The sequence below is a fragment of the Anser brachyrhynchus genome (assembly GCF_964034855.1).
Source record: "Anser brachyrhynchus genome assembly, chromosome: 20".
NCBI classification, from domain to species: domain Eukaryota; kingdom Metazoa; phylum Chordata; class Aves; order Anseriformes; family Anatidae; genus Anser; species Anser brachyrhynchus.
The window spans coordinates 3720109-3735494 of NC_137713.1; the positions used below are offsets into that span (position 1 = coordinate 3720109).

A 15386-nucleotide genomic window follows, 5' to 3' on the forward strand; every position below is an offset into this window, starting at 1 on the left:
TTTGATAGCTTATGATGGGGCCACAGCCTGTACAGAGATAAAACACTTCATATTTTACACTCGGGGCCAGCGCTTACTTGTAACATCACCCTAGCAGCCAGCTAATTACCTGAAAAAGCAACTGGAGGAGACACAGCTGCACGTAACCGAGGCTTGAGAAATGACAGGAGGGGTGCCTGGTTTTGGGAAATTGTCTTACACAAAAGGTGACTTACTGCAAACAAAGGAGAGCAAGAGAGGCAAGCTTGCCCCTGAAACTTTATGATGACTAAGCATCACAAGGCTTTAGCTTTTTTTCCCCTCAACGCAAATATATAACAAAGTAGCATTTCTTTATACATTCTTTATACACATTACAAACAGACTTCTTCAGACCAAAATCCATACAGTTTAAAAATAACAGCCACCAAACTCAGAAAAGCATCCCCCTAGGCAGCAGGCCTGCTGACAGACTGCAGGATGGCACCTGGCTGTTTTCTGCCAAATGGAGAACACCACACAGTGCTAAGTCATCCCTGACAAAAATTAGGCATTGCTGGCAAAAACGTGGAAACATTTACAAAATACTTTGCATACAAAACCATCTTTACTCAGAGCCATCACCGTACACGGTACAGCACAATACACAGTAGGAACAACGTCTGTAACAGAGAACGGACGTGGCAAACGTCCTTTTGACTTTAGATCAAGATGGCTCCATCATTAAAAGAGCGCTCTTTACACATTTTCCTGAACATCAGATAAGCATTAAGATTGTATAGCTATAGCCATACAAAGTAAAATGAATAAAAAGGGACAGTTCTGCTCCTTTAAAAAAAAAGCTGTAAGAAAATTTTATTAATGAAGGCACTGAGCCCTTTCTAAGTCAACTGAATGCCACAGAATTGGCACCACGGTAGGTATCATGTCTTCACCCACAGCTGAAGCCATGAAATTATTGCCTGTGACACGTGGCAACAAAATTCATTTTGGTAACTTTTCCTCGCGGAATGCAGCAGTGAGGATCACGTCCGTATGCCTCGGCAGCCAAACGTACCACAAAGCAGAAGTTCTCCCTCATTCTAGTCAGTCATCCTGCATTACGCAAACATACCCAGAACAACTGTACCACGCTGCCTTTCCTATTCCTGGGAGCAGACCAGCCATGAGCATTAGCCCATTTCGTTCAACGGGCCACTTAAACCCTGTACTCTTTGCTGCTTTCTCTCAAGATAGCGAGCTCGGGCATCCTGTATTGATTTATCATCATTCCTTTTCTCCAGCTTCTTTGCAGGGTTGTCTTTGACTCCTTCTGGAGGGGGAAAGGAAAGAGACACATATACTCTTCTGTGTCAAAAAAAAAAAAAGCCAACAGCACTACAATTTCCCCCATCTGTAAAATGTCCAGACAGAATTCCAAATGTTTTTCAACTACCAGTCAGTCATTTAAATGAGTTTCAGAGAGGACAGGCTGTACCACAGAGGAGAAAAAGTAAATACATCATACTTTAAATCCCATGTCAATATTTGCAGTTGGGCTCATCCCACCCCCAAACCTATATCTTGCTTTTTATTGCAACAGATGCTATGCATCTTATGTTCTATGCACCCATTTTTCATTAAATTTCACGTCTCATACTCAGGTTTAGGCAGGAAGACGACAGCAGTGGGAACAGAAAAAAAGTTTAGAATATCTTCAGAAATTTCTGGAGATAGGAGGAAGAGGGAGAATAACACACAGATAAAGCAGTGGGAAAAGTCAATACACCCGCTCAGACACCCTTAGAAATGTATGTTTTCTCTTGCACCCTCTGAGCTGAGACCTTGGAATTGTTTCTCCCAGAAGGAAAGAAAAGCAAGAAATACTTAGACCATTTTACCAAAATAAAGAATAAAATAACTAGAAGACTCAGAATCTACATAGCGTGTGAATGTAGCAGCTAGTATTACTCTGTCTCAGAGTCAAGTTAGGAGTTCAGTTCATGCTGCAACCTTTCCCTCCACTGAGCACTAAACTAAGCTTTTGTCAGCTATTCAGATATCTATTTTATGAGAAGAAACACAACATTTGCAAGGACAACCTCAAACTCACTTACAATTGCCTGGTAAAGTCAAAAAGTTGAGGGGGACAAAGAAAAATCCTCAGATCCCCAGACTTCAGACAAACAGATGAGGGTCCCTTCTGTTTTCCAGTAATTCAAATATCCTTTCCAGCAAATTTATAATCAAATCCAATTTGTATTTTTATGATTTAAAATGGCTGTTTCATACAATTACAAAGGAGAGAAACAGATGCTATTCTGAGAACAAGAGTCTACAGTTTTTCCATCGTTAAGGAAATTGAAGAGGAACTACATTACCAGTGCCAGGCTGGATATTACATTAAAATTTTGGAAGGGTGACTTCAGGAGTAAAGGGGCCCTTTGAATACTTGGCTGCCTTACAAAACCTGCTGACAGAAGAATCCAAAGAATGTCAAACAGCTAGAGCAGTTAGCATACCCCAGTTTTAATTAAAAGACAATTTATTTAGACCTATGGCATTAAATTAATTGTCAGAAAGACATTCACTGAAGTGTGATTTATTTTTTTTTTAATAGCCCTTAGGCACTCTCTCTTTCTCAGGTCACTATTATCAACTCATAATTTCTATGGCTAGATACCCTTTGCAAACTTAAAGAACAGACTCAAAATGCTTCAATTCCACTCTTGGTTAAGTTCTGTTTCTGTCAGGTGTAATAAACCAGAAGAAAGAGAGAGCACTGCAAGAACCAATAGGGAAACACCACTGCATGCAGTGCCAAGGCACAAAAAGGAGGATTATAGAGCTGTAGTAAGACAAGAAAACAGCTAGAACAACACGTATCAAACACGCCAAGCACATCCAGATTAATACCTACTCGTCCAGAATGCGTTCCATGATACAATACACACACAGGCTCAACATATCAAAGAAAACCACACGCGACAGAAATAGAAGTATTATGCTTACCACACTGCCTTTTAAGGTCCTCCTTGTGTTTCCACTTGGTTATTTCCTCTTCTGTTACTTCTTCCCGTGCCACACTGCTCAGTTCATATGCATCAATTTGATGCAATCTAGGCAACAAGTCTTTGACCCACTCATAGCGAACAGGACACACTGTCCGGACATAGATTTTGGATGTCACTGTGACATCATGGAAGATGATCCACTCAAGTCGAGTCTCCTGGTTATAAAGCTTAAAAATACAAAGATTAGTTCAGAACTGATAAAAAATAATTTCTAGAGCACCCTCCACAGCTTCAGATGCAAGAGTGAGGTAAAGCTGACATTACCCTAAGTTTTCAGGCAGAGAAATTGCAGTATGACTTCATAAAAGTCACAGAACCGTAGAAAGACTTGGGTTGGAAGAGAACTTAAAGATCACCTGGTTCCAACCCTCCTGCCTTCAGCCGGGGTGCCACCCACTAGATCAGGTTGCCCAGGGCCCCATCCAACCTGGCATTAAACAATTCTAGGGATGGGGCATCCACGACTTCACTGGGCAACCTGTTCCAGTGCCCTGCCACAGTCTGAGTAAAGAAAATGACTTGCTTAAAATCCAAGAACAGCCAGAGAGAAAGCTCAGTCTATATAGCACTCATTTCATAAGCCAAACATTTACCAGTTTTGAAGATGTAAGGCTCTTTCCCACCCTCAATATGAATACTACGCTCTATACTCTAGGTGACACTGCATCATTTTTTCTCCTGGCCATAAATTAGCACAAATCAAACTGAAAAGGAAGAGTTTGCAAAGATTTGTCTCTTATTCCTTTTACAGGTCCTTTGCTACTTTATTAATAGAAATTGGCAACTTACTGTAGATGAAGGATGGATATAGACTATGCTGCCGTGTCCGTCCATCGTGCAGAAGGTCCTGGCTGCAGATCTAAAAGTTTTGTGAAAAAAAATCTATACTGAAACATGCTTTGCTGTGATTAAACGGCAACACAAACTAACCAATTCAGCAGCATAGCAGAAAAGATTCAGATATATAAGGAACGGAAGATCTATCCAGAATTAAGAGCAAAAAACAGGTGACGAATAAAATACATCTGTCTAATTTACCACAGGAGTACTGCAGACATAACACGATGATAAACAGGGTTTGGGACTGTAGTCTTCAACAGCCATGATAATTCGACATCTTCAAAGTGCTTTAGCTTAGTACCTGGCAGTACTCATCAGCTTGCAAGTTCATTTAATAGACAGAAAAAGTACTGTTCCAAGGATGTAAGCAACGTGCTCAGGAACGGAATCAGAGTCAGAAGGCAGACTTCTAGCCCTGTGCAGAACCACCACCTGTAGCTGTAACTGCTACTTTTTTAACAGCACAATATTGCTATTCTGTTTCAACATACAACAACATCCTTTAAAATATGCATAATATATTTTCCATTCAATTTTTGAAACTTTATTACTTACCTCCTAGCTACATTAATAAAGTATCCTGCACATAGACATCTCCTTAGTATTTCAGTTCTAGAGCCTTCAAATGTCTCTTTAGGGAAGTCAGGCAGCTACATTAAAAAAAAGAACCAGGGTATTTGCTAAAGAAAAAAACTTTACATACCCCCTCCATCCCATGGATTTTAAACTCTAGATTTCTCACCCTGCAGAAGCCATGAGGAAAAGAATTAAAACCCTCCTTCCTGCTTCTTACCACCACCATACCTGTTAGTTACAAAAGCTACAGGAAGGATGGTCTAATAAATATTTAAGTGTATTAGTTTCTACTGGAGAAAGGCCGTAACCATCTGGCAAAGGGTCAGTACTCCAGTACACATCTCAGACACAAACTAGCATAATTTGATGATATACAAAAAGTATTTTTCACCTGTTTCAGTTTACTGACTATTTCCCGAAGTTGTTTTTCCACACTAAAAGCAGATTTTACAGCTCTCCAATGGATCCAGTATTTCTGGCACCACGCTGAAGGAGACTTGCTGAGAACAGAAATACTTGCATTATAAAGAAGCCCTTTGTAAACTGAAGGCAGAAAGTTGCCTCTATTTTTTGTTATAGTCGTACAAAGAAGGCAACCTACACAGCCAGATACTGTGTTAGTTTAAATAATAGTTGTCTTGATAGAAATTACAGATCACAATAAGGAATCAATCTGCAGTTAGGAGTAAGTACAAACACGTACATATATGGAATATATTCAAAAAACCATCTGCAGGTGGGAGTTAATGAGCAACGCAAAACCACTTGCTGTAAAGAAGCCAGTTTATACCTTGTTTTGCACTGTTCAAAAATATTTAAGAGGGTTGCAAAGTCATTGCAACCTCCCACTTGCGAGGAAAGTTCCTGGTGTTGAAGTTCTGCCTCCTTTTGCTTCTGAGGATCACCTGAGGAAATAAGTTATACCTCACTTTAACAAAGTCATTTTTATTTATCACTCTTACTTTATCTTTTATTAGCGCATCTCCAAAGTGTGTTTGACAGTCTTGTATCTCTATTCATGTTATTTTTAGATTTGTCTCTCCTCCACAGCTGCATTTACAGTTCTTCCCCCCTTTCCTCTACTGGTGAGCAAGAATAAGTAGATGCTATTAAATCTGTAATTAAAACCATCAGTCAGCCATAGGGATGGAGACTTCTAGTCTCTAAGAAAAGTTACTACGTATTGCTCTCACAACCAATTCAGATGCCAGCGTGGAACGATAAAGGAACAGCAACCCTAAACAGCTCACAGGGATCAAGTGAAAGTTTTGCCTGAGGGAAAAAAGCAAGACTGCTGGAACCACCCCATCATAGCACCTGATCTGTTTAACTCAGCTTTTGTCCTACTACCCAAGTACAATAGTGATGGAGGTCTTAAAAAAAAAAAAGTCTAGAAAAAAAATGTCATCCATTAATTCAGGGGGAATTTGCCTTCATTAAATGCTAGGAATGTACTGATAAAAGCAACAACATTTCCAAGGTGTTATTTCAGGTTCTGAGTATTCCCTTGGTAGAGAGGGATAACGCTGCAGAGGCCAATGTATCGCATTGCTGCTGCACTGCAGATATCAGAAGTTTGTGGGTACTACAAGTAACACTGATGAAGGAAGTGGGCCCGTTCACATATATATCACACACGAACAAGTGTCTTCAAAATGGCAAGTCTCTGTGTTTGTGTCCTAAAGTGTGCTGGAGAGTAACGAACGTGTGCTCTAGCTAGCTGGACAGATAACAAGTGCACATTGCCAGATGGAGGATGGGGAAACAAAAGCATGTTTGTGGCAGTGGGAAAGACCCCAGAGCAGAATCCAGGCTATCAGTACTATCAGCGGTGCCTTTAGCTGTTGCACTAACAGGCACAGTTAATAGACTACAGAGATAACTGGACAAAAGCCAATGAGTGACTTGAATGGACAAAGGTCTCCCACAAAGATCGTGCTACATACAGCCTTTTCTCAGCTGGGGGTGGGCAGGCGCGCTGGGGAATCAGGCTGAAGGGAAAAGGAGATGGGAAGGAGGACATGGGAGACTGGGTTTAACACTATCAAGAGGTGCTAGCTTGGAATGCCAGCAAAATCACATTTTCCATTAAGCCAGAAAAAAACACTGGAAACGGAGGCAGTGACAAGTTGAACTTCTCACATTAACTCAAAAGCTTTACCTATTCAGTGTTACTGAAGAAACCCATCCAGAGGTGACCCCATTCCTTAAAATTTAATTAATCTGCTACTCTGGCTTATAATTAGACCAACAGCAGACACCACCAACAAAACATCTGCTGTGGTGTGTTCCCTCCCCCCTCACCCCAAAGCACAGCTTTCCTCCTATGACCTCTCAGCACTCCATTAGCTTACCCAGATGTTACTTTACAGCTCACAGCCCTGAGACAAACACAACCCAATTCAACGCTATCTTGAAGCTTTTGGAATAGCTGTTGTCCAATTCCTACTGTGCAAAATGTCCTGACTCCAAGACCACAGAAAGCTGTAAAAGCATACAGGCACACGTATATTTGCCCTAATCTTAACATCCTTTCCTACAGGTCTTTCTCTGGGAGACGAGGCACTGCGTGTGAGGAATAATCCTCACGCTGCAATATAGGTGTTATTTAAAGCATTAGTTTAAGGTGAAGCAGTGTGTGCTGCCCAGCCATTGTCTGAGATGTCCCTGTCCAAGCTGAATTCCCCACCTTCCCAAGGCTGCTTCGAGATAAGGGGCTTCCTACCTGGACGAATGAAAACATTTTCCACAGACAACATGGCTGCTATGGGAAGCAGCATATCTTCACAGTCAAGAGAAGCGGCTTTTATGACAGCACAGGTCAGGTTAGGAGGGAGGGGAAACTGCACCAGGAATTCACCCAGTCTTGTCACGTGGCCTCTCCTTATCGCAAGGAAAAAACAAAGAAAAAACAACAGATTCAACAACACTATGTTTAAATGTAAATGGGAACAAGCACACGCAGTGTTATCCACCATATATGGATAAAGAGCAGGAAATAAATGCTTCCTCTGACTGCTCTAATACCGCAGTCTGCGTGCGCCCAGACAGGTGCTGGAGACATAAAGCAAGTGTCACTAGCAGAAGAGCCTTTCACCTTTCTCCGGTTTGCCTGTGCCTACTTCATGGCAGGCAAGGCTATTTAAGTGTATCGCATGCTTAAGATTTTTTTTGTTCCCCAAGAAGAATTCCTGGAAGCTTTGGATAAGATCTCCCTTCCTGTCTTGAGTTCTCCAGTGGGTCTCACAGGCAGTGCATAAGCACCTTCGTCGCATTAATCTAGGATCTGCTATCAGGAACTACTGCACAGAGGGTTGAATTTGTATGTTGTTATTCAGGAACTCTAGGACAACATGAAGAAATTAATCTCTCTCTCAAGTCCTAAGCTATGCTCTAATTCTAATTTTACAATGAGTATATTAAAACTTAGCAGTTAACTTCCTGGTCAAATGAGGAAACAATTTATTGCTGGGGAAAGTCCTTTAGCCCAAGTGAACAACTCATTAACAACAATTGAACCATTAAATTTAAATTCTTGCAGTGACTACACCCCTTTATTTTTTTACCTGTCAATAGCATCACACTGGTAAAGTTGCTTGAGAGCTTCTAAAATATGCCTCTCTTCAGGACGGTCCAAATAAGGAAATCTATAGTAAAAAATGAAGTAAAAATTTCACTGTTCAGACTCAGTTTAGCTTTGTTAATTTTCATATTTAGTAAAATACTTTTGTAACCTTCCAGTACAAGTTACTGACCAAAGAGTGCACAAACATCTTCAGTATATGGACATATTACTAAATACGCAGCTTCATGATGTAGAATTACAACTGCAGACCCAGCACCGACCATGAAAAGATTAGCTATATTTTCTGCATGATTCATCCTAAATTTAAACAATTCCCCAGAGAGCTAGCTTTTGCAATACCAGTATATCAAAGGAGCACTGCTCATTTCAGAGATAAGGAGGTAGTTTTGGCAGAACCTCACAATGAACTTGCGCTCAAGATCCAATCTGGCATTAAAGATTCTGAGAAGAACAGCAGAAAAGCTGACAAGCTGACTGTACCGTCCCGTCACCGTTGGCCAGAGACCTAATCCTGCCTCCTGCCAATAGGCTCTTGGTGCCTGTTCTGCTTTGCCTCTGAGACCTCAGGAAGAAAGTGATAATCCCCCCTGCTCCACGGACGTTACCTTATGACATCATGCACAGAAAGGCACTTCAAGGTCAGGATCACAGATGTCAGACTGGTTCTCTTGATCTCTGGGACCGTGTGGTCAGGCATACACTGCTCCCAGAACTCTTTGCTGTATAGCCGGTAGCTTTTTCCAGATGATGTCCTGCCAGCTCGGCCAGCTCGCTGCATTGCTTCACTCCTGCCAACGCACAAAGGCAGGGGGAAAAAAAAAAATTACATAACCTTGATCCGTTCTGTTTTTAACCAAAGCACCACACTGTAAAAACGAGAAATATCAATTTCTATGCTTGTAGATGAAAGATTTAATATATTGGGCAGCAACTGAGAAATCTAGCTATACAAGAAACGGCAAAATGAAGAAGCATTTCTATTCAAAGGAAGAATTTTATTTAATCTTCTCTGAATCAGACTGTTGTATTGAGCAAACATGTGAGCCACTGTCCAGACTACAGACAATAAGTTGTCAACTTCTCCTTAATGCCTGTAATTTCTTATAAGAAATAAGATGTTCTGAACAACTTTCTGTGCAGCAAACAAAATGCCTTTGAACTACGAAGCCTCAAAAGACCCCACTTCCCTCTTGCGCTCCCTCTTTTTCTTTTTTCCTCTTTTGTAAGAGCACCTGAAACACAATTTTGTCAGAGCACTTCCCAGAAACACCAAGCAAATCACCTTTTTCAAACTCACTTTGAAATAGGAACCACCTCCAGTATGTCCAAGCCAACTCGCGGGTTATGATTCAACTGCTTCACAAATCCACTGTCTACTACGTACCTGAAAAAGATTCATACTCTGTCAGAGAAGACAGTAACAGAGGCCTCAACAGACAGATAGGCAAATGCCACGTATGCGTAAGGTCAGAGCAAGAACACAATTGCCCTACATTTGCTGCAGAGGTACTTGCACTTTGCTGGCCAGCTGCAGCCCTGCAACAATTTGGTCTGCAGGATGTTACAGGTAACACCTCCCCACACCCAGCAAGATTATGCTGATTTACTGGAGCTGATCTGATTTCAAATTAGGTTCCAACAACATTAGTCATTTGTAAGACTACACAATAGCAGCTAAGGTACTTCTTTTATCCACTACACAGACAAAAAGAAGGCAACAAGTAATGTACCGGACAGGTAAGAAACCAGAAGGAAGTCAGATGAGCTTTTCCAGATCTCGTACAACTTTCTGAATTATTCTCTCTGTTCCAGCTTTTATAAAGGATAGGAAACAATACCTGACTCCTTCAATTGTCAGAGATGTTGCAGCAATGTTTGTGGATACCACACATTTTCTAATGCCTGTGGGAGCTGGCAAAAATATTCTTTTCTGTTGATCTGAAATGACAGGCAGTCAGTAAAACATTGCTCTGATATCAAATCATCTAACACTAGACAAATGTACTCAAATGTTTAATGAAAATTATTTGAATGAAATTAGAAAAGGAATCACAAAACATTTCAAAATACAGATTAGATCTTATTTTAGCATATGGCAGGAAATAGAGAATATACTCTTTATTGTTTGCATATTCAAGATTTTGAGATCAAGACTGACCAACTCTCCTGGATATTTCCTAACATAGAGCTAGGAAAAAAGAAATGCCACCTGGTCTTGATGGAATCTTCAAGAAGGATTTGAAGGGTTTTAACATATCAGAGCAAGTGAAGGTGAACGTGAAAAGATTCAGATAAACCCCTCATGCTTCCAGCAAGTATTCTTCTAACATGTAAAAAAGTAACAAATGCAATTTCCTTTAATTCACTTGCATTTCCAAAAAACAACAGAAGAAGGTAGAAATTCAGCCCTCTCCTGAAATTTTATTTTTTAAGACATGAAACTTCAAAGTACCAAAATCTCCTTAAAATTCTCTCTCGTGTATTTAAAAGGCTGAAATACAATGGCCTCTGAGAAACCACCAAAAAAGGAATTAAAAAAAAAAATCTGTCAGAATCTAACACCTAGCAAGGATGGAGAAAGGAAGAAGCTACAGCTTTCTTTTATGCAACTTCTCATTTCGCTCTTTCAAGAGGATGAAAACTTTCTGCAGGTCTTTCCCAGATCATTTCTCTCAGCAGCACTTCCAGATGGAAATTATTGCTGTCCTGCTCTTCTGAACGCTTATTCAGCCTCCTGGCATTCTACATACCACACCCACACATTTAAACATCACACTTGAGATCATCTGAAAATACAGCGCCTGTGTTCAACAGAGGTCAAAGTGCCTTTGTTTTTTTTAACTCTTCAAAATTAAATGTGATATTGCTGCCAAATAAAACAGAGTGACTCACTCTGATAACCTATACTTTCTATATTGCGTAACACTGTATTCTTTCAATCTTCTTTTACAGGTCTACTCTCATCTTTGAAAATATACTGGCAGTATCTTTTCCGTATAAAATAAAACGAAAGTAAAATGTGAGGGCCCTAAATACAATAACTGAACTTTCAGTGTTGCAATATCCCCTTCCTAAGCTGGAGGCATCGATACTATGTGAAGCAATTCCTGCTATTTCCACTATTTCCAGCGGATATGAATTTTAGCTGGTGGCTTCTGTGCCAGTGCAGAGAAAGCTGAAGCGCCATTAGTTTATGAACACCACAAAAACAAACAAAAAACCTACACACACAATAGTGCTACAACGTTGTAACAAATAGGTTAATGAATCTCATTTCCCCAGTCACAATAAAAATACCCGTGTAGGAAGCTGTTTATAACAAGTCTTGCAGTTAACGTTTACATGAATTAAGTTCCATATTATTTGCTCTTACCTGTTGACATCGACCCATATAATGGCAAGATAAGCAGGCCTTCGATGGATCGATCGTGTACTTCATACCGGTAATCGATAGACTCTGCTTTCTTGAAAAGGAGGTCGCAAGCTTTTTCTATCTCATTTTGACCTGAAAAACATACAAGTGACCTGCTTAGCCACAACTCTGCCTTCTTCGTTTGCAACATCTGTGCACAAGGCTTCTGCCAACGTTGCGGTCACCCATCCCACTGCGAGAAGGAAGTGGTATTTGTGAGAGTCAGCCTCGGTAGTGACAATCCCGTCTTCCCACAGTGCCTCTCACCAAGGCTTTTCCCTAAAAGATGACTGTGCAAGAGCTTCATATGTCACTTTTGGTGCCTGGCCCATACTCTGATGTAGGCTTTTGGAGTTAATGAAATTCTTCTTTCCCAAATTAAGAACCAAACAGAGCAATACAAATATTGAGCTAATCTGACGCAGAAAGAAAAAAACATGTACAAGTCTTGTACATATTTTTCATAGCTGATCTCATAGGCCTGGATATACCTTAACATGCTCGGAAAACTACCACTTCACAAGACTGTCAGTCTGCAACTTTCCTTTCTCTACTTACCACTCTGGAACAAACTGTAAAGCCATTGGGAGGCTGTACTGGTTTTGCTGACAATTAAATACTTTGCCTGGAATGACCACTAGTTGTTGAAATAAAGATTCTCACCTGTCAGGAAAACCAAGATGTCGCCTTCTGGTTCATTTAAGTGGATATCCAATGTCACTTTCACAGCCTGAAACAAGCAACGAACAAACCAATATCAGCTGGAAACAGAACCTCACTCTTTCAAAGACCTCATGGTACTAATTATTTCCCACACCATGCTGAGATGCTAAGAACACAGCAATCCAGCAGCTGAGTCTTGTGGTCTTTAACAGATGACAGTCATACTAAGAACAGAGAATGTAACACAAAGTAAAACAGGTCAGACCTCTGTAACATATGCAGAGCTTCCCGTGTCCCGTGGGCTGAGCAGGTTGCAGAATATCTCCTTTACTGGGTAACTTCTTCCTGGAATGTGCAGCACTGAGCAGTGTCCAAAGAACTCTGAGAGCTTGTCTACCTCCAGGGTGGCGGACATCACCACCACTTTCATGTCTGTCTTCCTGCCCGATGGTTTCTTCTGTAGAAATAGTTTCTTCAGCAAACCAAATAAAATATCCTAGCAGAAAAAAAAAAAACAAACAATTTATGTTAGTTCCCCAGTCTTCCTAGAAGTGCTGATGAACTAAGAAGGGACTGAGTTTATGTCATGGATATAGAGAAGACAAAAAATTACATCTTCAGAGCCTACGCACTCAGAAGAACACATACACTTAGCTTGCTCATCTCATAAGAGCATAAATTAATTTCTAGAATTTAATTAATGTTTCATCAGCTTTTCTCACAGCTTATAAACGGAACTCTTTGCTTTTCATTTTTATACACTCATGGTCAAGTCAACTGCAAGAAAGGTCAATTACCTCAGATCAATTAAAAAAAGTTATCTTCATCCAGTATACGTTACCTGACTGAGTGGACACCCTCCTTTGTCATACTGGTTATTGTTATCACTTCAGAAAATTTATTTTACTCTGCATTGCAGTGGATTAAAAAACTGCTCCTTTTAGTTAGTTATGGGTGATGGAGCAGTAACTTCTTACGTCACTCTAGCTCAATTACTTGCAATACCCTCAGACGCTTGAGGACAGAAGTGGGATGCAGAAAGCAGTGTGTCTTTTCCCCAGGCTGACTAGCAGGTTGTTTTCCCTGTTCCCTTGGCTCACTACTTAGGACTGTCTGGACACAGACTCCCTGCTATTGCCAGTTCTTCAGCTTCCCCACGCTCTCTCTCCCCCACCCAATGTCAGTGACACAAAACAGTCTCCTGAGGACTGAGTCACTCGAGTCTCCCTCTGCTCACCACAGAAGGGTCAGACTGACATTTGACAGCTTTCAGTACTTAGGTCAGTCCGGATACCTCCATGACCCCCAAACCATAATCTCTTTGCACAGTCATATACACACCCTACGAAACGTTAGGCCTTACGGCAAGAGAGATGTTTCAGGCTGGTTTATGTTTGTGGGTGGGTTTTTTTGTTTGGTCGTTGCATTTTTTTTTGGAGGGGACGAACAGGGGGGACACCACCGTCCAGTGCCAGCCAACATTTAAGTGCTGTCAAACACAACAACAGCTACAACAATTTCAACTTGATTACAGGCAGCACCTTATTTTCGGGATACACAGCATGCAATAGATCAAGCAGTGATCCTACGGCCTTAGGACAGCAAAAGGATAAAACACATCTGTAGAAAGTCAGCCAAAAACCTTGAAAACCATGCTGATTACCTTTCTGAGCAATAAGAGAGACAACATTTCTAGAGGTCCGTCCAGACACAGTGTCAGGACTCCTGAGATCTTGTCTTACTGCAGGAACTGACTCACTGTGAAAGATTTTAGGTAGTCACTTAGCCTGTTCTTTGCTTTGGTAAAACTCTTCTGTCATTAAGCACAGATGTAATTTCAATACGCAAACCTCTTACAGAATCTTCAAGTGAAAATAGACTTGAAGGAAAGAGTACCACATTTATATTATTTTTACCAATGAGTTCCAACTTCCCGTTTACCAACACCAAGCGACACTTGCGCTCAAGACGGTGACACTCACAGTGCTAAGGCTCCGCTCGTGAGCTTCATCCAGAATGATGACGCTGTACTTGCTGAGAAGGGGGTCGGCCAATATATGCCTCAACAAGCAGCCATCCGTCATGTACTTGATGGCAGTATCCTGAAAGGTTCAATTAGACCTTCAGCTTCTGTCCCGGTTATTTACATCGATATAGGTCAGATACAAAGTACAGACACACACACAGGGGTTGTATCACACAACTTTATGCACAGCATCACAAGTGTTTGGCAACGTTCCTGGTGGTGGGGCAAGGTAACAGGTTGCCCAGAGAGGCTGTGGATACCCCATCCCTGGAGGTGTTTAAGGCCAGGCTGGATGGGGCCTTGGGCAACCTGATCTCGTGGGTGGCATCCCTGCCTGTGGCAGGGGGTTGGAACTGGGTGATCCTTGAGATCTCATCCAACCCAAGCCGTTCTATAATTCTACGATAAGAATTGAATTCTGTGACAACCCAACCGCAGCTCCACCCCACTGGGACAGCTTCCCTGGCTCGTGTGAGACCAAAACCTCTTCTGAGGCTCTCCGCCCCGCAGCCCCCGAGCACTCCCCACTCCCTGCCCGCAGCCCTACCTGTGAGGAGCAGTCGTCGAAGCGCACCTGGTAGCCCACAACGGTGCCCAGCACGCAGCCCAGCTCCTCGGCCACCCGCTGCGCCACAGACACGGTGGCGACGCGCCGGGGCTGGGTGACACCGATGGCCCCGTGCTCGGCCAGGCCTGCGGGGAGAGAAACGAGGGGCTGAGGGGACTGAGGGAGGGGCTGAGGGGCTGAAGGGGGGGGCTGAGGGGCTGAAGGGGGGGGCTGAGGGGCTGAAGGGGGGGGCTGAGGGGCTGAAGGGGGGAGCTGAGGGGCTGAAGGGGGGAGCTGAGGGGCTGAAGGGGGGAGCTGAGGGGCTGAAGGGGGGAGCTGAGGGGCTGAAGGGGGGCTGAAGGTGGGCTAAAGGGGCGCTGAGGGGGCGACCCCGACCCCGCCGCACCACACGCTCCGGAGGGGCTCCGGGGGGGGGGGGGGGGGGGTCTCCCCCGGCCGTTACCTGCCTCGAAGAGGTACCGGGGCAGCTGCGTGCTCTTGCCGCTGCCCGTCTCGCCGGTGACGATGAGGAAGGGCTGCCGGCTCACCGCCTCCACCAGCGCCCGCCGGTAGCGGCGGATGGGCAGGCGGCCGCCCTCCATGGCGGCGGGGGGACCCCCGCCCGCCCCCTCCCCACCTCCCCTCACGCAAGCCCCGCCCCCCCCACGGCTGACGTCACCCCCGCGCGGAAGCGGCGCCGCCGC

General features: G+C 42.9%; 1 protein-coding gene across 3 annotated transcripts; it reads right to left on the reverse strand.

Moving 5' to 3' along the window:
- Positions 1 to 317: 317 nt before the first annotated feature.
- DHX40 (DEAH-box helicase 40) lies at positions 318 to 15369 on the reverse strand. Of its 3 annotated transcripts, none has more exons than XM_080563017.1 (17): positions 15146 to 15369; positions 14683 to 14828; positions 14092 to 14211; positions 12375 to 12605; positions 12110 to 12176; positions 11408 to 11539; positions 9873 to 9972; positions 9332 to 9418; positions 8640 to 8822; positions 8015 to 8095; positions 7174 to 7331; positions 5239 to 5353; positions 4840 to 4948; positions 4428 to 4522; positions 3822 to 3891; positions 2971 to 3199; positions 318 to 1288 (listed from the first exon to the last, which is right to left on the reverse strand). In XM_080563017.1, exons 1-17 carry the CDS (start codon positions 15282 to 15284, stop codon positions 1152 to 1154), a joined length of 2199 nt encoding a protein of 732 aa, XP_080419143.1. In that variant the 5' UTR covers positions 15285 to 15369; the 3' UTR covers positions 318 to 1151. The 3 variants fall into 3 exon arrangements, with proteins under 3 accessions (XP_080419143.1, XP_080419142.1, XP_080419144.1); XM_080563016.1 differs by having other exon boundaries at positions 318 to 1291; XM_080563018.1 differs by having other exon boundaries at positions 318 to 1291; positions 14710 to 14828; positions 15146 to 15328.
- Positions 15370 to 15386: the final 17 nt, after the last annotated feature.

Coding starts and splice junctions, on each gene's coding strand:
- DHX40 (XM_080563016.1), bottom strand. CDS start 15,284: ATGGAGGGCGGCCGCCTGCCCATCCGCCGCTACCGGCGGGCGCTGGTG. Junction 9,419..9,872: donor CTGACAATTGAAGGAGTCAG/GTATTGTTTCCT, acceptor AATCTTTTTCAG/GTACGTAGTAGACAGTGGAT. Junction 8,823..9,331: donor GAGGTGGTTCCTATTTCAAA/GTGAGTTTGAAA, acceptor GTGCGTTGGCAG/GAGTGAAGCAATGCAGCGAG.